General features: G+C 37.8%; 1 protein-coding gene across 1 annotated transcript; it reads right to left on the bottom strand.

Annotated features, from left to right (window-relative positions):
- Positions 1 to 382: 382 nt before the first annotated feature.
- On the bottom strand, positions 383 to 20,259 carry LOC5566387 (serine/threonine-protein kinase TBK1). The gene is made up of 5 exons (XM_021846616.1): positions 18,795 to 20,259; positions 15,266 to 15,545; positions 15,116 to 15,191; positions 8,898 to 9,524; positions 383 to 673 (listed from the first exon to the last, which is right to left on the bottom strand). The coding sequence occupies exons 1-5, from the start codon at positions 19,906 to 19,908 to the stop codon at positions 551 to 553; spliced, it is 2,220 nt and encodes a 739-aa protein (XP_021702308.1). The 5' UTR covers positions 19,909 to 20,259; the 3' UTR covers positions 383 to 550.
- Positions 20,260 to 21,603: the final 1,344 nt, after the last annotated feature.

The raw sequence follows: 21,603 nt of genomic DNA, 5'->3' as shown, positions 1-21,603 counted from the left end.
TCCGAACTACGAAGCCACGAACTACTACAACCATGCTCTATCCTCCTAAGATAGAAAGGCAGATGGTTAAGCTTGAATACTGCACACAAAATCGATCAATTTTGATCCCAGAGAGCCACAATACAAGTTTCGGTGAAATGAAATGAGTGAGTGAGTGAGTTCGAATCATTTCACCGAAACTTGAATTGCGGCCCACCGAGATCGAAACTGTCGGATCCCATGTGTAACACTCAAGCCCAACCACCTCCCCCTCCATCTCAGGAATACAACGCACAGTTATAACAGTTCATGGCTTCACAATTCGAATTTCGGGGAAATGAGTCTGGTCAACACTGATTGTTCGGATGATTTGTGGGATGAAACACTAAAAAGACCCAGCATGTGATTGAATAATACTTTTTTATAATACATAGTATATGTAATAAATCACGACTTTATATCTAAATTTAAGAGCACAATAGGTACATGGTTTTGGAGTAAAATAGTCAACCCGTTGGTTGGAAATCTTAAATCTATGAAGTCAACGGTCCAAATTATAATGCATCGATATTCAGTTGAAAATCTCTTCCTTAACAGGTTGCTCTCGATTGATGGCCAGATTGTGTATTGCTTCAACGAGTTCGTTATTTTGTTGCAAAGTTTTTCTGATATCTCGCTGGAAGTTGAACATTGTCTGAAATAAAGATAAAAAATAGTACAATTAAATTATTTGATAAACAGCCTCGTGCCTAGTTTGGAGTCCCAAAAACATAGATACAAAAGTTGTTTTTGTGATAAAACGTCTGATTGAAACTTTCTAATAGCTGATAAGAACCCTAATTTTATGCTAATTGGAGGGCTCTTACAAACATTTGGCGAAAACAATCTGAAAGTTTTTAAAACAAATAAAAATCATCGTGCAAAAGTTTGGGGTCACCCCTTTAGTATGGTTTTTCTTCTTTTTTCGCGTTACTTTCCAACTAGGATAGAGCCTGCTTCTCAGCAGAACGAGCAGAAACCTAAAGCGTTGCATGATTGCGGTATCTAAAAAGGCCGTGTGCATCATGTGATGTTCAGTGCTTCAACAAAAGGGGTACCAGAGGAGTCCTCGACGCGTGTAAAGAGGAAACGCTCAGAAGCTGGCAGCCGGAATGGGATAGCTCCACTAAGGGTAGATGGACCCATCGGCTAATATCAAATGTGTCAGATTGGTATAGTAGAAACCATGGGGAGGTGAACTTTCACCAACGCAGTTTTTGTCGGGACATGGTTGCTATAGACAGTAGACTGGCCCTAAAACAAAAATGTTGTAAAACTCGATTTTCCTGAACCAAACGTTAGATGAAGCGCTGTATCCCATATGTTTGAGCTAAAAATCTCATATTAACTTCAATTGAAATGTGCCAGCTCATGGAAGGACCAAATGAGCTGAAACTTTCAAGAAGTCTTCTTCTAACTCTAAGGAATAATTCTGGAGGGTGCCCCGTGGAATTATACAACTTTAATTTTCTCCCATACTAAGCTGGGCCAGTCTAATAGATAGTACCTGCATAGGTTCGGGCACTCAGAATCTCCTGCGTGCCCCAATTGTGCTGGTGTGGAGGAAACAGCGCAGCATGTCGTGTTCGATTGCCCCTGTTTCATTGTTGTGGGAGGTCGCATGCTCACTACATGCGGAGGGGACACGTCCCCCGACAATATAATAGAGAGAATGTTTGCGGATGCCGAGTGCTGGAATGCAGTAACTATGGCTGTCACTCACATTATGTTAGAATTGCAGCGCCTATGGCCGAGGCTGGTCCCTTGTAACATTGTTTAAGTCGGCTAGGAGAAGCAGTTTGGGGGGCCAAATAGCCGTAGCGGTAAACGCGCAGCTATTCAGCAAGACCAAGCTGAGGGTCGTGGGTTCGAATCCCACCGGTCGAGGATCTTTTCGGGTTGGAAATTTTCTCGACTTCCCAGGGCATAGAGTATTTTCGTACCTGCCACACGATGTACGCATGCAAAAATGGTCATTGGCACAGTAAGCTCTCTCAGTTGATAACTGTGGAAGTGCTCATAAGAACACTAATCTGAGAAGCAGGCTCTGTCCCAGTGGGGACATAATGCCAGAAAGAAGAAGAAGCAGTTTGCCTAGGCTACTTCTGCTACACGTGTTGTGCTATATGCACAGGCCCCTCCCCGAAGAAATACCGTAAGGTGGTTCCGGGGAGATAAGGGTCTGAGGCCAAGGGTAATGTCACTTGAGCAATTCCTTTGTAAAAAACATGGGGAATAAAAAACATGAATGCGAAAATGGCAGAAAGCTCTCAGTCAATAACTGTGGGAGTGCTCATAAGAACACGAAGCTGAGAAGCAGGCTCTTTCACAGTGAGGACGTTAATGCCAAGCAGAAGAGAAGAAGAAGATCGATTGGCAGGTACGAAAATACTCTATGCTCAGGGAAGTCGAGAAAATTGTCTTAAAGAAAAGATCTTCAACCGACGAGATTCGAACTCAGGGTCTTACACGGTAAAAAATAAGCACGATGCTATCAATAGTTCTGCACTTGGATTTGCACTACTGATAAATCTTGACAATATCAAGGTAACAGCACTTGAATTCAACGTTGCATGTTTTGATGTGAAATAAAAAAAAACTATACGTATCCGCCTGACCCAGATTTGAACTTTCAATCTTCGGAGTGCATGTCTTGTATCTTACCTCGACACCAACTCGCATCTGTTGAAAGTGGTTGAATTGATCTCAATAAGTTTCTACATCGAGCTGTCAATGATTGCTTTTATACAAAAGACATAAGAAGCATTATGAGTTTTTACTCTCAAATAGAACAGTTACAGCTCTTGTTTGGTCTCCTCAGAAACATCTGGAGGAATCCATTAAGTAAAAAAGGTCCCACTAGTTATTAAGAACATTTACAGTGAACTCAATGAAGATGCACCCTTTATCAAACATGATTGATTCATTTTTTGTGAAAAACAAAACATTAGTATAGATATTTGACCATGAATCGGAAACTTAGCCTCGCCCTCGTCCAGCTGTTAAACTTGTTTTTAACAAAAATAAATAATAAGGAGGTTCGTTCATTAAGAAGGACTCTCGCATGCTCCTTGAACACCACCTTTGAGCAGTCTTTGTAGAATTAGTACATTCTGATATCCCTAACACATTTTTATTGCACGTATCAAAATTAGCCTCGGCTTATCTCCAAGTGATTTCACTATCAACAAGATTATGTTAACTAATAAAGGTTCAATTCAGAGACTGTTACCGATAATTAGGACTAAATGCTGCAAACCCTTACCCAAAATGATAACCATAGGATGAAAAATTGATTGAAAAAATTGAATTCGGTTTGGCAGAAAAGAATGCATGAGATAATTCAAATTTATTTTAAATATTTAAACCTTTAGTTCTACAACAATGAACTTACACTATACTAATTATGACTTAGATACTATTATAAATTACGTGGAACTATATGAAAGATTAACTTTTTCACAAGAGCACCTTTTTTTTGTATGGTATTCAGTTGGAGCTGCCTGACAGCTTAACTTGTCTAGTCGAAATGGTTTTGAATAATTTGTCATTCAAGTGCTATTCTGATTACTCCTGTCTTTTACGTAAGATTAGAGTCTTAAATGTCAATTGTCGTCAAGTCTTAGCAAAATTAGGCTGTTTAGTAGTAGTTCTAGTTTATTTCATTTTTTGTGGTTAAAAGTATTTATTGATCATTACGTTCATATATCCTTAAAGAAAAAAATCGCTTTCCTTGTCTGTTCAACAATTTATCGAAACTAGCAAGTGTACCCTAATGATCGATCTCAGCGTCTTACTTTCCATAGTCATTATTATAGTGAATATTGAAGAGTAAAGTTACCTTAAGCTTCTATGGACCGATGCACGAGTTCACTAATTTGACATTTGAGCGGTGCCGAATTCACTGGTTTCCATGGTCACATAAATAACACGGCACCGCTAAAACGTCACATAATGAAGTCGTGCATTGGTCCATTACAGTCTCCTACAAGATTCACTTTTCGGTGGCAAATGCAATGCTTTACAACGCCTACTTTCTACTTGTAAATTTTGCGAAAATGAAGCTTGAGTTAGATTATTTATACCGCTGTTACAAAAGAGGTATTTCTTATTATGGCAATGTAAAAACCATATCAAAATAAGATTGTCGCCACTTATTTCTACTCAGTGAATCTACTAGTCATTTTCCTCAGAGTTCCTAAGTATTCTCTACGTCGTATATGATAACGATGTATCTAGCTAGCTAATAGTAAGAGTGGCTACGGATCATTCTGGTTAGCAAAAGGCAAACTGAACGTCACCAAAAGTATTAATGTCCACTTCGAATAGATTAATTATTTGAAATGGGCATCAATTCTATCAATGACGCAGAATGTCCGTTGGATCACATCCGAGATATTATTGCGTCTATGCCATATGAATTATGACGCGGCTTTAAGCAAAAAATGCCAAAATGTGATACCACCACTACAGGTTACGCCTTTGGTTTCCATCATATGGGCTAATGGATTATGCCCTCCCATCGCGGCAAGGTCGCATAACCAAGGGGAGGGAACTTTTTCACAAGAGCACCTTGAACCAATATGTTGATACTGACAACTTATTTTACATTGCAAAAGGTTGATTTATAATTTTCTCTCGAAATTTCAGCTCAAAATAGTTGAAAAAAGTGACTTTTTGACAAAAAAAGTGACTTTAGTTGAAATGGCTTCAAAAAAGAGACTTTAAAGTGATCAAGTCACAAAAAAGTGACCCAGAAATCGCGAAAACCGAAGAAAAAAAAACACTATGGCGGTGAATACAAAGAAACCGCTTGCTGGGGCTTCCGAAACGCACTGCCGAGCAAAACGCAAAAACCGAAACACAAAACATTCACACTGACGGTGAAAACAAAGAACCCGCTTGCTTGAGCTTATGGAGCGCACTGCCCAGCAGAACACGAAAGCCGAAATACCAGAAACGTTGTTGTTGGGTAGAAATGTAATAAAACTTCAAATTTTATCTTGTTATGATACATAGGTTTGTCCATCTCTGAAAATCCTATGAATTCAAAGAAAGATAACTTAAAACAATAGATTAACTATTAAATCTATTGTATTGAAATAAATAAAAGCAACGAATAAAATCGTTATTATAATGGCTACCACTTCTGCTTTATAAGCAGAGGTCAAGGGTTCAATCCCAGGTCCGTCCCTTTCCTCGTACTTTGTAGTTGTATCTTTCACTTGCTTTCCACTCTTAATCTATCACAGTTGATCTATTGGTTCATAGCATTTGCTAGATCCAGAGAGATCCCTACTCTTCCACTCTTCCACGCCTTTCCTTACATTTGGTACATAGGCAGTCTGCTAACCAAACAGTAAGACTCTCTGCCATACAAATAACAACCCCTACATCTCTCACATGAACTGGCGAAGACGCAGTGGTATAGGGGTGATCGGGGCATCATGGGCCGCCTAAGAAAAACGTCATGGAATGCATAGAAAAACAACAAAAAATATGGTTTAAATGCAAGTAACTTGTACTATAAAATGTTATCTTCCATGTTACGGTTTTTATTGTGGTGGCTATTTGAGGCTTCCTTTTACAGATCATAATGACACTTTTTGAGGTCAAAACCGGGGTGGCTCATATTGCCCCTATACGGTCTACTGTAAGAGCTAGTTTAATGCATCATCAATTCATCGCTCTTCCCCTCATGAAGCAGTATTTTGACGTGACAGGCGCTATAGCTGCCTAAAAAATAGAAGATCATCAGCACTTATACACTGATTGTTTCTGTTAGTCTCAAGCATTCATCTGGTTGGTTCCTTACGTAAGTGCAGCTGATCTGGCGATACTGGAGTAGCAACCACAAACTCAAGGTCAAGCAATTCAATAGAACAATAGAACAAATTGGGAATAAATTGTAAAATTTACTTTTCGTTTTATGGTTGATCTGTTGGAAAATATGGTATTGTTACAATACAATCCATTGTATTTCAATAGGGCCTACAACAGGGCTGTCAAATGTACGGCAGACGGGCCACATTCGGCCCGCGGTTTCATTTGGTTTCAACCGTGATGACTTGGAAGATTCTTTTTTTATCTGGCCCTCTGACTACACTCTTAACTTGATTTTAGAACATATCTAAAATAATTACTTTAATTTCAGGCTGGACATAAATTTAAAAAACAATGTTGTAGAGTCCTAGGAAGGAATCGGAAAACCATAAGAATAGATAAGAATATGATTTTCACGAAAAACTTGGGAAGAATCCTCACAGAACGTTGAGCCTAGAATCCTAGCCAAGAATACGGTGGTATTTTTTGAGATATAAATCTAACAAAAACTCAGGGGGTTTTCACATAATCTGCAGGTAAAATTTTGACCGAATGCTGAGTATGATTCTTATTGAACATCGCATTCTTCGGGCTTGAAAAATGAATATTTTAAATAAATCTTGGACGAGATTTTGACGGAATCCTAGAGACAATAATCATTCTCAAAAATCGTACAAGGTCTCATATCCTGGGCTATAAAAGAAAATAATTTGAGAGACGAATTACGAATAATACCTATGTGGATTATTGTTGGGATTCTAAGTTTTATATGTATAAAAAATCCTGCACATCACTCTCAATGAGTCCAAAAAAGGTTTTTTTTTCAATAAATCTCGAAAACTTATTCAAACAGACTCAAGTCAGAAAAGTTAACAAACTTACTTTATCAATCCTACGTGCTTCGGGGACGAAATTCTACAAGTTCCGCTCTTATCCAAATCGATTTTTCACTTTTAGAACGTTTAATTTCCGGATTTACAAAACGACGAAAGTAAGATTTTCAACTGTCGCAACCTAATCGTTACTTTCGCCGCTCCGTTGTATGGGAGACAAAGTGACTTAACCACGAATCAAAACAAAACACTACTTGAGTCGATTTTACACTGGTACAAAAACGTCGTAAGTAACTGAATGAAACGGCTTATCATTTTGTCTTAATTTTTTGTAGGAAATAATAGGAACTACCTAATTTCTTTTAAAGCGAGCTGATTGTATGCAAAATTAAGCGATGTACACGGCGAAAACAATTCAATATATTGATTAATTTTAAAACAGTTTTTGAAGACAAGTTGTGATTTTTCTTAATTAATTTTTTCCAAACCGTATGAAAATTACTTACGTCGTTATGAAAAAGTAATCGAGAAATCCTGAACCAGATTCTAACGTAGATCGCAGCAAGCCGTGCGCGCGGGCGGCTGCGTTTTGAAGTTCGTGTCACGTTTACCTCGTCCCACGTTCTTTTTTTTCTCGATTCGGCTTATGAAAATTAGATTCGGCGGATGGTGCTTTGCCACGTGCAAATGTTCTGTGGGAACATGTTCTGTAAAGTGATAAAATTGTTTCTTTTTTTTCACATATTATATCTGAAGCTGATTTGTGGAGTTTTGTTTGACTTTTATTCGATTTGTTGGCGTTTTGCTCGAAAGTGCTCTGTGATGGCTCCAGCAATTGAATTCGTTTCGCACGTTTTTTTTTATCTCCTGTGTGTGTTAAACGTTACAAATCGAATGTGGTTCGTGGATGCTCGGTTCATAATGGATTATAAACTATAGTTTTTTGTCGATTTTTCGTGCGGTGCGTGAGAGGTCGTAGAGTTCTCTGCATCTTTCTTAAGTAGGTGTTCAATCAATCATCCTTTCCCATTCCCCAGCTTTCGCAAGGACGTGGCCAGGACAACTCTCGACTATTGGAGGATGCGTCAGTCTTGTCTAAGAGTTAGAGGTAAGTCCCAAATTTCTGACTTTGGTAACGGACAGGAAGGAGGCTACCCTCATACATGGTCTAGGACTGTACCACCTACGAATTTGTGCGAAATGCCCGTCTGATCTCAGGCAGCCAAACATACCGCATATGGGACCATTGGACATAACCAGAATTGTATTCTTTCTTTTAAAATATGCCAGTTCTTTATGCAAAATGTTATACCAAACAACCGTTATGCCAAATGACAAAGACACCGCATATGATGATTGAAATCGCATGTTCGGTCTTAAATATTTACAATAAGGAAATTGTATCAATTAACATACCAAGTGTGTAAGACCCATTAAATTACTTTAAAATAAGCCATAGACAATTGAAATTGGTTGAAAAACTTTGTTAATATAAATAATGTTCGATGTTACAGGTGATTCCAAAATTTGGCACGATACATCACTGTTTATTTGTTTATTCAGATTTTTCCGCCAAAATGTTGTAAATGCCCTTCAATGAGTACAGAATTAGGCTTCTAATGGTACACTGAATAAAACGTTTAGTAAATCCAATGCTGAGAAAATTAGCTATACTTGTTAAGTATTAATTTTAGAAACTGCCACGGTCTGAACCAGACGATTATAAAAACCGAATGTACATCGGATTTTTTCTTGCCAGAGATCAGTATTTGGTCTATATTTTCAAAATCGGAAGGTTTTAAAATATTCTATTGGTGAAATTTTTTCTATACATTTTTTACGGGTTGAAATGCGTCGAAAAACGTGGTTTTCATGAGTTTCAATATGGAAAATAGCTAAAAAGTGGAAAAAATAAATATTTCACCGATGGAATATTTTAAAACCATCCGATCATAAAAATATAGCCCAAATACTGAACTCCAACGAGAAAAAACGTCTTGTTCAGACATAGCGTGAACTGTAAATAAAAATTAAATAAATAAAATTCGAAAAATGTTTCGATCAAAATACCCACGAAGTAAGATCAATTAATCCTCCTACGAATGAGCCATAGAGAGTTTCTATCAGACGTGTAATCACAGAGATATGGACGAAAAACTTTGGCATGTTATTTTGGCGGTGATCCCAAACTATTGCACAGGAGTGTATATTAAGACATCTCACCCTTAGGTAACACTGCATCTCTTTGGCTCTCTTCATGCTTTCGATGTTCTGCTCGTTGACCGTTGTCTCATTAGCAATCTTGGACACCTCACCATCGTTTTTGATGTCTTCTTTCAAGTCCTCTTTGATCTGGACCAAACGAACCCGGATGTCGTACAGGGTGTCTTCGTGGGAACCCACATCCTTGAACAGGAACTTCGTCTGCAGGAAGATGGTTTGCGCTTTTTTGTACCAGTCTGCCAAACTTTCCGCCTCCTGTTCCACAGCCGGTCGCACGTCGTCATTCAGCAGCGTTTTGACTCGTTTTCCCGTTTCGGTGATTTTGATTTTTTCAAGAGCATGGAACTGTTCATCGTTATGGGTTAGGGATCGAGTGGCACGATCGCGTAGCAGGTGCTGCCAAGAGTCACGCAGCCGGTCTACCAGATATTTGGCCTTCTCGTTAACTCGATTTTTGTTAGGACTACGAAGTTCACGATAGGCAGTAATCCACTCTCGGCTCAGGGATTCCTCCATGACGAAACGATTGTGGAGTTGCTGCACCGGGTCCGAAACCAGTTGGAATGCTGCTTTCAGGGAGTTTATCTCGGTATGGATAGTTGATGCTTTGTCCTGGTAGGATTCATTCTGCAATTGATCGTAAGCTTGAATTATTGAACGTTCAATAATGCGACAGTTTTTAAATCCACTATCACTTTCCATATATACTATAAGGTACACTGAACCAATAAATATCATAGAAAATATTAAAAACCTCACATACCCTTGCGATAATTGAAATCCGATTCATTTCATGTGCATCCAGAGATATTCATTAAAAGAACACATAAAGTCATGTATGCCATACGATGAATGTTATGTGATTTTCCGATGTGAAAATTTAGTTTTATTATTTTCGTATTTGATTCGTACATTCGTTATGGCGACGTTGGCTCTGATAGTTTTATTGTGATGGATTTAAGTCAGTTTACATTATAAGAGACATGAACTGTAACTGTGAAATAGGAGTAAGTTAAATATTCATAACACAAATTGAACGTAAATGAAATTTGGAATTAAATTTACAGGAAACATCACTTTGGAACAAGAACGAAAGGAACGAGAAGTTCATGACGCCCAGAAGTATTAGATGTGATGTTTTAAGTTATAATTATATCAATTAAAGTGGTTGGCTATGCAATGTAATTGATAATTTATTGAATAAATGGTGTTTCAATTATAATTATATTGTTAATTCTACTTAAAAATTGAAATGAAATCGTCGCAAACTTATTACACTATCATATAAAAACCATTGACAATATTAATATTTGTCATCTGAATATAACATAACATTCATTGGCAACATACAATGGTTCATATCTTCAATTTGCATGAAGTGTATGTGTTTTATCAGATGAATCTAATTAAAACGAAATCTCACAAGTTTATGTGATAAATTGATGAGCGTTATGTGAAAAGCTATATGGAAAAAAACTATATGTGTTTTCAGATAAATCGGACATGATTACTTAGTTCAGTGTACCGCAGGGCAAGTGGGTAAATGGGGTAAGTGAAAATAATTTGTATATTTAACCTTCGGGCTGTCGCGCTGTTGTACTTTGTACAACAGTTGTGATTTACATGCAATCATTTTGCAACAAAGATATCTATCGATACCAAACCAAAATGTATTCCTCAAGAATTTTCTTGAGAAAAATACTCGACAGTTTTTATTTACAGTATGGCCCTTTATAATACGATAAAATCAACAAATGTACATGAAAGTCGCATAAAAATGAACTCACTTTTCACGGTTCGAGTAAACCACAGTTTGAAATCGGTATATTGCAATTTCAGGGAAAACTTTCCGTTTTACGCTTCAACGAAAAGCTACCGCAGCTGTCACATCACTGATTTGCACTGGTGAATCATCAGTAGGCTTCAATGATACCTTGGATACCGTCTTGATGATCGTTGTTTGTTGCTATTTTTCATAGCGTTTTATCTTTCAAGCATACTATGATTAAACTGTTTGCCTCAATGATGGAATGATTTCGAAGCCTGCGGTAGAACTTTGACAGCTGCGGTTGAACTCTGCGGCTACCGCAAACCGGAAAATTTTCTTAACAACCGTAATATCTCAAAATCCCGATAATATAGAAACTTGGGGTCTTTAGTAAAGTTGTTCTGGAGGTGAAGCGCTATCTGATGGTACCTCATTTAATTCGGAATTTGACTAGGTGGCACTAGTGAGCATGGAAGTTTTACTTTTGTTTTGCAGATATTTTAGCATCCTGACCATTTAGAAGGATGTCGTCTTCAGCAAAGTTGTTTAGTAAGTTAAGGACTATCATTGTTCGAGCTATTTGGTTCAAAATTTTGCCAGTAGGTGGCGCTAGTGAGCATGAAACTTTTGTTTGCAGATATCTCAGGAGCCTGACCACTTAGAAAGATGGCGTCTTCGGCAAAGTAGTTCAATAGCTCAAGGGCTATTATTATTTGAGCCAATAAACAGGATATTTTGACACCAGGTGGCGCTAATGAGCATGAAATTTTTGTTTTGTGGATACTGCAGGACCTTGAATTTTTAGACAGGCACCTTCGGCAAAGTTGTTCAGAAGCTCAGCATGGGCGTAAATAGCCATCAGACTTGAGGGGGGCCACGGCCCCTTCTCATGAGAGATAAAAGTCGTAAAGGATTTAGATAAGTTTACAGTGTTTGTTTCGATAACATTAGTGAACTGATTAAAGTGGCGCACTTTCATACAGATCTACCTCTACCAAAACCTAAAAACCGTCTAAAATTGACTGATCAACTTTCCATGCTACCAAATGCTTTTATGGAAAAATAGTAAACGTATTCAAAAATAGCTTTTTTCGTGTTATATTTATATTTCCAAGATGACGTATTCAACCAAATCTCAATCAAGGTTCAAGATCAATGTGGAATTCTCGAATAATACCATTTTTTGTTAGAGTTAAGGACTTCACATCTTAAGGTGATTATAAAACGAAGCCAAACTTTGAATTTTCAAGTGCACAAAACGAAAGAATCTGACAACAGTTCGCGTTGAAAACCAATCAAATTGCTTGCTTGGTGATAATATGTGGATTTGGAGTAATTTGTAAATTTCTCCCCGAGTTTATATGTTGGTCGAACTTTTGCTCAGCTGATTCGAACTTTTGCCCCGCTATGGCCCAAACATTGATTCCAAGCATTTATGTAGTAACTACTATACCTCAGAGCAACCTGATGATACGCCTAAAAACACCCTTACATAAACAATCGAAGAATATTTTATCCTTATTTGTTTCCATGTGTTCAATTTTGGGTCACTAAAAATCGAAAAGGAAAACTGGTTTCAAAATATTAATGTACGACTGAATAATACATATTTACTGAAAAATATAAAAGCTCATTCTTGAAAAACAATCAATTTTCATACGGGAGACTGACATAGATGTAAGTGAAGGTCTAACAAACGGCTGTGTCGTTGGACTTGGTAAAATAAGGTAACTGAGCCAAGAGAAATTAAAAAATATTTTGTGATTTTACATGCATTAAATTCTAATGTTAGTGTAACTTACAGAAAACCGTTTGTAGTTAGCCTTTCTAGATTCTTTCAAACTTGCAATAAAAAATATACATAAAACAAAGCAGAGGCAAGTTCTATCTAAGTAACGCAACGTCTTCTTATTACTGAAATTTTACATGAATGCAGATATATTTAAAATAATAAACAGGACTCTGAACAGGATTGATGTGGGGATGGACCTGGTGTAGTGATTAGAACACACGCCGAGGACCTGGGATCGAATCCCATCCCCGAGATAATCACTTATGACGTCTAGTTACCAGCAATTAATATCTGTTCCTAACGGCTCAGATACAAATTTATCGAATTGCTCCTGAATTTGAATACAAAATATTTTAAAGTTTGTGAAAATATAAACTTGGCTTGATGCATCAATTTTTATTTTTAAGACATTTTTGTTTCAATTTACCATAACTCTCATACACAAATATTTCCCAGTAACAACAATTCGTTCTAGATAATGGATCACAAAATATCGCAGCTTGATTAAAAAATTTAAAGAGACTTTAGTATTCAAATTGACAATAGAACTACAAATGGATCGAACCAGGTCTGCCAATTCTAAAACGTTCTTCAATGAATTTCAAATCGGGAAAGGGCGGAAAGGAAATATTATGACAGTATGTGATATTTTACAACTACAATGACCATCCAGAATTGTATATTCACGCAACATGCATTTAACGTGTTTAGTATCATAAGGGCATTTTTGATACTGAACACTAGTTTTAGCTATATAATCATTTCTTTTCCATTTTTTTTTTCGGGGGGGCCAACCCCATGATTCAGGGGGGCCAGGCCCCCCCTGGCCCCTCCCTATTTACGCCAATGAAGAGACTATCATTATTTTACAAAATCTCGAACTTTAAGGATTAAACAATAAAATAATTTGAGCTACTGAACAACTCTGCCGAAGACGCTATCTTTCTAAGTAATCAGGCTCCTGAGATATTTGCGAAACAAATGTTTAATGCTCACTAGCGACGTCTAGTGGCAAAATTTGAAATTAACTAGCTCAAACAATGATAGTACTTGAGTTATTGAGCAACTTTGCCGAAGACGCCATCTTTCTAAGTGTTCAGGATCCTGAGATCGCCGCCTAGTGGCAAAATCCTGAACTTCTTGGCTAAAACAATGATAGCCCTTGAGCTACTGAACAATTATGCCGAAGACATCATCTTTCCAAGTGGTCAGAATCCTGCGATATTCGTAAAACCAATGGTGTTGTACAAAGTACAACGCGCGTTACAAAAATTCGCGCGACGACTGAAAGATTAACTGAATATGTCAATTAACGTTTTGAAATCATGTGTAAACCTTTGAGACCATTCAGAACTTTATGATAGGTAAGAGATTCCCGAGATTTTTCAACTATTATTTTGCCCTTCTACGCCTGCTTGTCCAATGTTCTATGTAAACCTTATGGACCGCGGGACAAATATGCGTAGAACGGCAGTATTGCTTAATAGAGCAAAAAATTGTTAACCTGTCAACTGTTACTTCGTAACAAGTTGGCGGCGTACAATCTTATTTTAATATTTTCAGTGGAAAAAAATTGCGGAAAATAATTTCCTGTACCACTTTTTAGTTGTCCTCTCTGACAGTTTCAAACTGAAATAAAAAAAATTTAGAAGTAATTCGACGTAGTCCTAAAAATGACTAAATTAAAACATCATCAATTTTCTAATCACGTGGGGCAAATGAAAAGTTTCTTATTGAAGATTGAATTTGTGTGTGTTCTCTAGGTAGCTGTAAGTAAACTAGGTTCGTTATTGTCATAAAAAAAAGAACGTGCTGCTCATTCAAAAAAAGCCTTTATTCAAAGCATTAAAAGCTATCGAAAATCATGGAACTACTATAAATTAAGATTACCAAACATTACGATATTAATACAACATACAACATACTGCATACAACCGACTGAAAGTAACACGTTGATTGAAAAGTTCCAATATAAGAGAACGCACGGAAATCCTGTGGAATGTCTATGTAGTGTTAGTTCAAAACATAAAAATGGTGTATTAGTCTATCTACACAAAAAAAAAATCATATACTTTATTGAAGGATTCCGTTTCAAGAAATTATATCTCCCGAAGAGTTATCCGACGTCATATCAGACATTCTTAAGCCCCACGTGTGGGGCAAGTGAAAAGTATAGATGCATTTTTTAAAGACTTTTTCTGTATTTTTTACTTCTATTTTACATAAAAATCAATTTCGGCACCAACCGTTTGTATTTGGTGGGAGTAAAGCTAAAAAATATACACGACCTCATTAATTTTAATTTAAAGTCGTTATGATGTAAAGAATCTCAACTATACGATTTCTATTACCCACTTGCTCACGGTACCTCACTCTACCCCAATATTTATTATATTGCCTTTATCATTTTAGCATCGAACATCATAGAAAAATAACACATAGTCATTAATAAGTGCGAAACAAGTCAAAACGCACTACCTCCACTAAGGGAGCGTTCACAATATAAAAAAAAACATTTTGCGTGGGTGGGTGTTTTTCGCTTGAAATAACATTACACCATAGATAAGATAAGGTCCCGGATAGAACTGCTATAAACAGTTATCGAATATCAAATCACTTAATCTTTTTGTACGATGCTGTTAATAACGTAACACTTACATTCATAACGGCGATTTGAACCAGATCGGAAATCTCCCTTGTTGAGCTACCGATGTCTTCCTGGTGTTTGACGCGCCTGTAAAAGAAATTTGAAACATTTTAAAATAAGTGCCATGGTATCTTGCATGCCCTTCTCGAAAAATTCCTTACTCGCACAATTTCGCCAGCTGATTCTTGAGCAGCCCAGCAAATTGTTCCACCGCTTTGTTCATCAGCGTGTCCAGCATGGAGAAGTTCTCCACCCGCCGTTTGCACTCGTGCCCAACGCTGCAGGCAACCTTGGCCAAACTGGCATCGTTCTCCACGGATACACCACTCGGGAACGAGGGAAACTTGGGCAATTCCAGCTCCCCGGGCAGCGTCACGTTGTTGTTCTCGATGTTGAACAACATCACCGGATTCTCCGTTTGGGTGGTGGGATATCCTCGAGCTGTGAAGTCGGTTGAAACGAATCAGAAGAGGAATTTTGTCTATTTTGGATCTGAGTGTGTAAATACGCCGAATACCGTGATAAGTTAAATGTGGGAGCTAAGTGTTTAGGCAGCTGATTTTTACCGACCTGTGAACCATCACGTTCATGAAGGTACACCTAAGACTGTGTGAACTTCACATTTCTAAAATGTTAGAAACAAACAATGATTCGGAGACAACATGTAATTTGTAGTGCAGGCTCTGTCCCAGTGAGGACGTTAATTGCAAAAAGAAGAAGCATTGAAAAAAATCATAATTCATTCAAACTTGAAACTTAGCGCAATAACTTTAACATAAATATTTTCCATCTAAAAAATCGTATTTGCAAACCATTAATTCTTTTCAGTAATTTTCCAAAGATCTTAACTTAAGTAACTGATCAATTATCGCCTCGATTCCATTTAGGATTCTTGAAAAGATGTTATCAAAATTGTATCATGAATCTTAATAGAAATACAAACAGCATCTTATCAAGACATTTGCCAGGAATCCCTAAGTACTCTTCTAAACACTTTCCAAGGGTCTCATTGATTTTTCCTCCTAACAGCTCTTTTGCTTAATATTTTTAGTCAGTAATTCACAAAACATTTCAGAAGACCCGGTCAATTGTAATTCCCGAGTTTTTCCTGCTTTCCCCGGATTTCCCGGATGGATGGACACCCTGGACAGATGCATGGTCAAAATCAGTATCATTCAACTAGCTTAGTGGCCGAACCTGAATGAGGGGCGCGCTTTTGAAAGTTTAATGGTGACAAATTGCTTTCTCCAAAAGCTATAAATAGCGGTATATTTTTCTAAAAAGGCTCTATGCAAAATGGTAGAGAATGATAATTGTATAAAAACAACTACTTCATTATTTCTCAATAGTAATGGAGTAGAACGGCATGCACTAAACAAAGGATACGGGTGTACAACAAAAGATCAAAGAAAACTGGTCGCAATGGTTCATCCCGAACAGAAACAATAAAAAAAGAGTCTTAATATGTTTCCTTCTGGTCAGAATTCTTATAAAAATACTTAGAAGGATAAATGGAACTGTTCGAGTATCACAACGATCGGGAATTCCTTTGAAGAACCCCCCGGTGTAACATAACCGATCTTTGAACGAATTAGTTCGTCACCCAATTACAGTCGATTCTCCACAACTCGATATTCAAGGGACCATCGACTTATAGAATTATCGAGTTATAGAATATACTTACACAAAAAATCACAAAATCGAAGGAACAAATTTCTGTATTTCCAATACATATCTGATCACTTCTGTAAGAAAGCAATATTATTTTGTTTATAGTATTTTGCAAACTATTATTTGAAGACTTTTTTCGAAGTGGTCGAATAATCGCCTTATTTTCACTAACATTATTTTCATATTTTTCAACTTTTATTACAACTTGCAAGTATTTATTCACCTCGAAACATGAATTGAAGAGAAATTTACCCTGAGATTTCCAGGTTTTTCCAGGGTAAAGGCCGGTTTGCTACTGACAAGAAAAGGAATCGCCTATCTCGATGCGTGGAAAACTTCTCCCAAGAAATGGTCAAGAAAATCACTTTTTTCTGATCGCAGTACGCAGTTGAGAAGAAATGTCACTTCAAAGGGGGCTCTCTGTAGGAAATTTCTTGACCCTTTCAGCCAAGGAATTTCTTTACTTTTCTTGAGCGAAACAGCATACTAAGCTTAAAGCTAAGTATGCTGTTCCGCTCAAGAAAAGTAAAAATTTCTGCCCAAGAAATGGTCAAGAAACTTCCTACAGTGAGCTCCATTTGAATTGACATTTCTTTTCAACTGCGTACTGCGATCAAAGAAAAATGCATTTCTTGAGCATTTCTTGCAAGAAATTTCCCACGCATCGATATAGGCGATTACTTTTCTGTTGAAGTGCATACTTTGCTTAAAAATAAAAACAATTCCTGGTTGTAGGAATTTTCCAAAATACATGAATGATTGGCGAATATTTCATTTTTCATGACTACAAATTTATTTTTAAAAACTGCTTCAATGCACTTGAACCAAAAAAAAAAAGATAAATTTCAAAGTATTTTTCATTTCAATAAACAAACATTTTATTATCAGTTTGTTCTAAACGTGTAGGGAAACAACATCAGGAAAAAATAAAACTTGATGATTTGTTTTTGATCTCCACAAAAAAAAAAAATATTCTTATCAAATCATCTGAAAGCGACTTTAATAATTATAAGTAGATATGAAGAACAAAGTCTATTCGAACTTAAGAAATTGATTTTTGATTACCTCTTGCCTGAAAAAAAGAACATGAGCCAAAAAGAGACCATACATGGATTATGAATACAAAAAGAAACCCAACATGAACTACGTCATAAGATTTTGGTTCATCATTCGAACGAACATTTCTCTAAGAATGATTTTAAGACTTTTTTGTAGTCCCATGACATTATGACAAGCATTACTGCTAGTTTTAATGTGGATTTCTTCCACATCTTAGTCCAACGATCCCTGCAGGAGTTTGTTTTGTGATTTTTCAAGAAGTATCTACGAAATTCTTCCAAGAATTTAGTTTACCTTCAAGAACTCAATCTGGAGTTTCTAGAAACTACTTCGAGATTCTATCAGAAATCCCTCCAAATACCGTTGAAGAAATTTTCAAAGGAAGTCTCATATTCTCAAGAAGTATATCCATTATTTTTTCCATTGATTTCCCTAGGACTTTCTCCAGCATTCCCGTTTAGAGCATCTCCAAAATTCAAAATTCATTCAGGAATTTCTGTTATTTTGTTTCATTTCTCAAAGAAATCTCAAACAAATTTTCAAAGACTGATTCAAGAAATTCGGAGAGACTTCCTCGAGAAATTTAGGTATGAATAATTAGAAAAAATACTTGTAAGAATGACTATCAATTTAATGATATTTATCAGAACCCCAAATGTATTGAAAAAAAAAAAAAAAATCGGTAGGAACGACGCAAACGCGTAATAGTCTCTAAAGATTCCACTGGTACCTCTTGAAAAGCGACCTTAGTGACTATTTTGGTTAAAATAGGGACTCTAGAAACTTTTCAGAAAAAAATTAAAAAAATTGAATTGAAATAGAGACCAAGTCCCTGAAAAGAAACCTGCTATGTACTAGTTTTGGAATATGGAACAAACCGTTCAGAATTTGGCGCCGTCTATAATAAATATGGTGCTTGCACGGTATTCCGCGTAATGTTTTTCAACGAGGTATACATACCGCTACTGTTGACGCCGACCTTCTGCTCAAACCGTTCCGAATCCAGCAGCAGCAGCTGCGCTACGTGTGGCACCTTGGTCTGCACCATGACGTGTTCCTTCAGGTTGAAGAAGCTCTCCTCGGGGTCCATGTACACTTCGATGGAGGTGGCCTGGTTGGTGTAGAAAATGTGCAGCACTTTCTTGTTCAGGATGTGCTGCACCTCGTAGAAGAACCGATCGAAGGACCACATGCGCTTCTGGCTTTCCTCGAGCAGCCCGGCCAGCAGGGGTGTCACGAGGAATTTTAGGCCCGCTTTCAACTGGCAATGCGGTGGCAAATGCCGAGACCATTCGATTGGGCCGTTTTCGCTGGTTTGCGTGCCGGAAATGACGCCCGGTGCTTTTTTGGTTGTAATGTGGTGCATGGTTTCCTTGTTCTTGCGCCCTCCAAAGGGACGGAAGGGAAGGTTCCCAGTAGCCACATGATACAGGGTAACTCCAATGGACCACAAGTCAACGTTGGCGGTGAAGCTACGATTGATAGATTTCCGAAGGACCGCACGTTCGTACATGTCCGGGTGCAGGTATTCCTCCGTTCCGTACAGCGACACAAACTGCTGATTTTCCTCCAGTTCACGTGCCGCTCCGAAATCTGTAAGTTTGTAGATAGTTTTTCCATCTTCGGAAATGTACTTCATGATATTTCCTGGCTTCAGATCACGGTGAACGAGGTTGTTATCCCTCAAATGTTTCATTCCCGCCGAGAGATGTTCCAGTACCAATAGGAATTCTCTCTGAGGAAGACCGTACGTGTTTTCCGGATCATCCAGTATGTTGAACAAGCTTCCTCCGGTGCACAGTTCCATGACAATGACCTTCCCACGGCCCTCCTGATCGTCTTCGATATCCAACAACTTAACAATGTTATCATGTTTGACCTTGCGGAGCACCTCAAATTCTCGCATTTGGACATCCGGAGGCCTCATATGGCTCAGCTGGTTGAACGTCTTCACGGCCACTGGCTCACCGTTATGCTTGTTGACCCCCTGAAACACAGCTCCGGTGGCTCCCTTTCCCAGAACACTAGTCGTACACCACACATAGTTAGTTGATCCCCGTAAAAACGAATTCATTTTTCGAAAAGCGAATTTTCTTCGCTATCAGCAAAAAAAAAATGTTGACGTCAGAAAAAAAAAAGAATTTTGCACTTTCTGCTTTTGCAACGGGACACAGCACTTCCTCAAGTTGTTTTCGGAGAAAACTTACACTATACTTCTAGAATTCACATTTGAATGAAATGCAATCACTCCCTGATGGAATTACTGCCACTAATTACCAAATTGTTTCGAAACAGTAAAATTGCGGACAATGTATTGTTAAAATTTAAATTAATAATCTTTTTTTCAATGCCAGCAATGGCTGTTTTGCTTTAGAATTCGGGGAAATTTGTGGCAGGTAAACAGCGAGCAGAGAAACATCTGGGATTTTGTCACGGCGACTGTCATTGCACGTGTTGCACGTTGCAATGATGTTTTGTTGCTTCAAAGAGCGGAGTACCACAGTGCAGTACTAGATTACTCGGAGTGCATCAGCTGAGAGACGTGCCAGTGATCATCAAACCAAAGACAAATTAAAGACCCCCATGTACCTTGCAGTTGCCCAAAACTTTATGGCTCATAAGGTAATCTAGAATGCCGTTCAAAGTGTACTGCGATCAAACTTGGGTACCTTTTGCACTACCGAGGGACCAAATGCAGTACTAGAAGTGGTACCCAATCTGAGCCCGAGTGTGACGGACCTGGTCTGACTAAACACCGACCATTTCAAAGTGATAAAACTCAGTCTTGATAGTTTATATTGACTTGAAAAAGTATCACTGTACGCGCTTACATGCATAAAGTACGCTGATACTTTTTCAGCTGTGTCAGTGTAAAACCAACTGATTTTCTTCGATTCCAAATCGTGAGATGAATTAGCAACAATCATGAACGACGCGTACAAATCTCAATGACGTCATTGAAATTTGTACGCATCGTTGATCATTGTTGCTAATTCATCTCACGATTTCGAATCAAAGAAAATCAGTTGGTTTTGCACTGTCATATCGGAAAAAAGTATCAGCATACTTTATGCATGTTAGCGCGTTCAGTGATACTTTTTCAAGTCAATATAAACTATTAAGACTGAGTTTTATCACTTTGAAATGCAAGCTGAAAAGTCATCATTGATGCCAAAACGAATGACGGGCTACTTAGCCTTAATACTGCACATTGCACAATTCAAGCGTGTTCTAGAATAAGGGCGTAAGTCGCATGATTGATTTCTCTTCATCGATCCTCTCTTCTGTGAATAAAGGTGACAAGATTCGGGTTTGCTAGCATTTTTTCACCTCAGGACGTAGGATTGCATCGCTGCCTAGCGTCCTGAAGTGGAAAAATGGTAACAAACCCGCATCTTGTCACCTTTATTCACAGAAGAGAGCATCGACGAAGAGAACTCGATCATGCGACTTACGCCCATATTATATCACACGCTTGAATTATTAATCGCGATGTCGATCTTGAAAACTTCTTTCCCGGGGGAAAAGAAATAACCGTATGGTTTTGATAACTTTTATTCCATTCTTATGAGAGACAACATTCCGATGTTTCATCAAATGCGATTTTTCGTTTTCTATATATCAGCGCAGCTATTTAGCAAGACGAAGCAAAGGGTTCGAATTCCGCCGGTTAAAGATATATTTTTAATTGAAATGAATTGGTCAAACACCGTGGTTTTCTCGCACATGTTCTTACGAGAATAACTTTGATCACGATTTGTTCTAAGGG

Source organism: Aedes aegypti, chromosome 2 (genome assembly GCF_002204515.2).
Source record: "Aedes aegypti strain LVP_AGWG chromosome 2, AaegL5.0 Primary Assembly, whole genome shotgun sequence".
Classification (NCBI taxonomy): domain Eukaryota; kingdom Metazoa; phylum Arthropoda; class Insecta; order Diptera; family Culicidae; genus Aedes; species Aedes aegypti.
Note: the sequence above shows the minus strand (reverse complement) of the source record. Positions and strands in the feature narration are given on the sequence as shown.

Bases quoted from the DNA above. Each gene is read 5' to 3' on its own strand.
- LOC5566387 (XM_021846616.1), bottom strand. From the start codon at position 19,908: ATGAATTCGTTTTTACGGGGATCAACTAACTATGTGTGGTGTACGACT. The intron at 15,546-18,794 runs GTATGTATACCT...CCGACTTCACAG, and splicing joins GGTCGGCGTCAACAGTAGCG to CTCGAGGATATCCCACCACC. The intron at 674-8,897 runs GTGAGATGTCTT...TCTTTATTTCAG, and splicing joins AGATGCAGTGTTACCTAAGG to ACAATGTTCAACTTCCAGCG.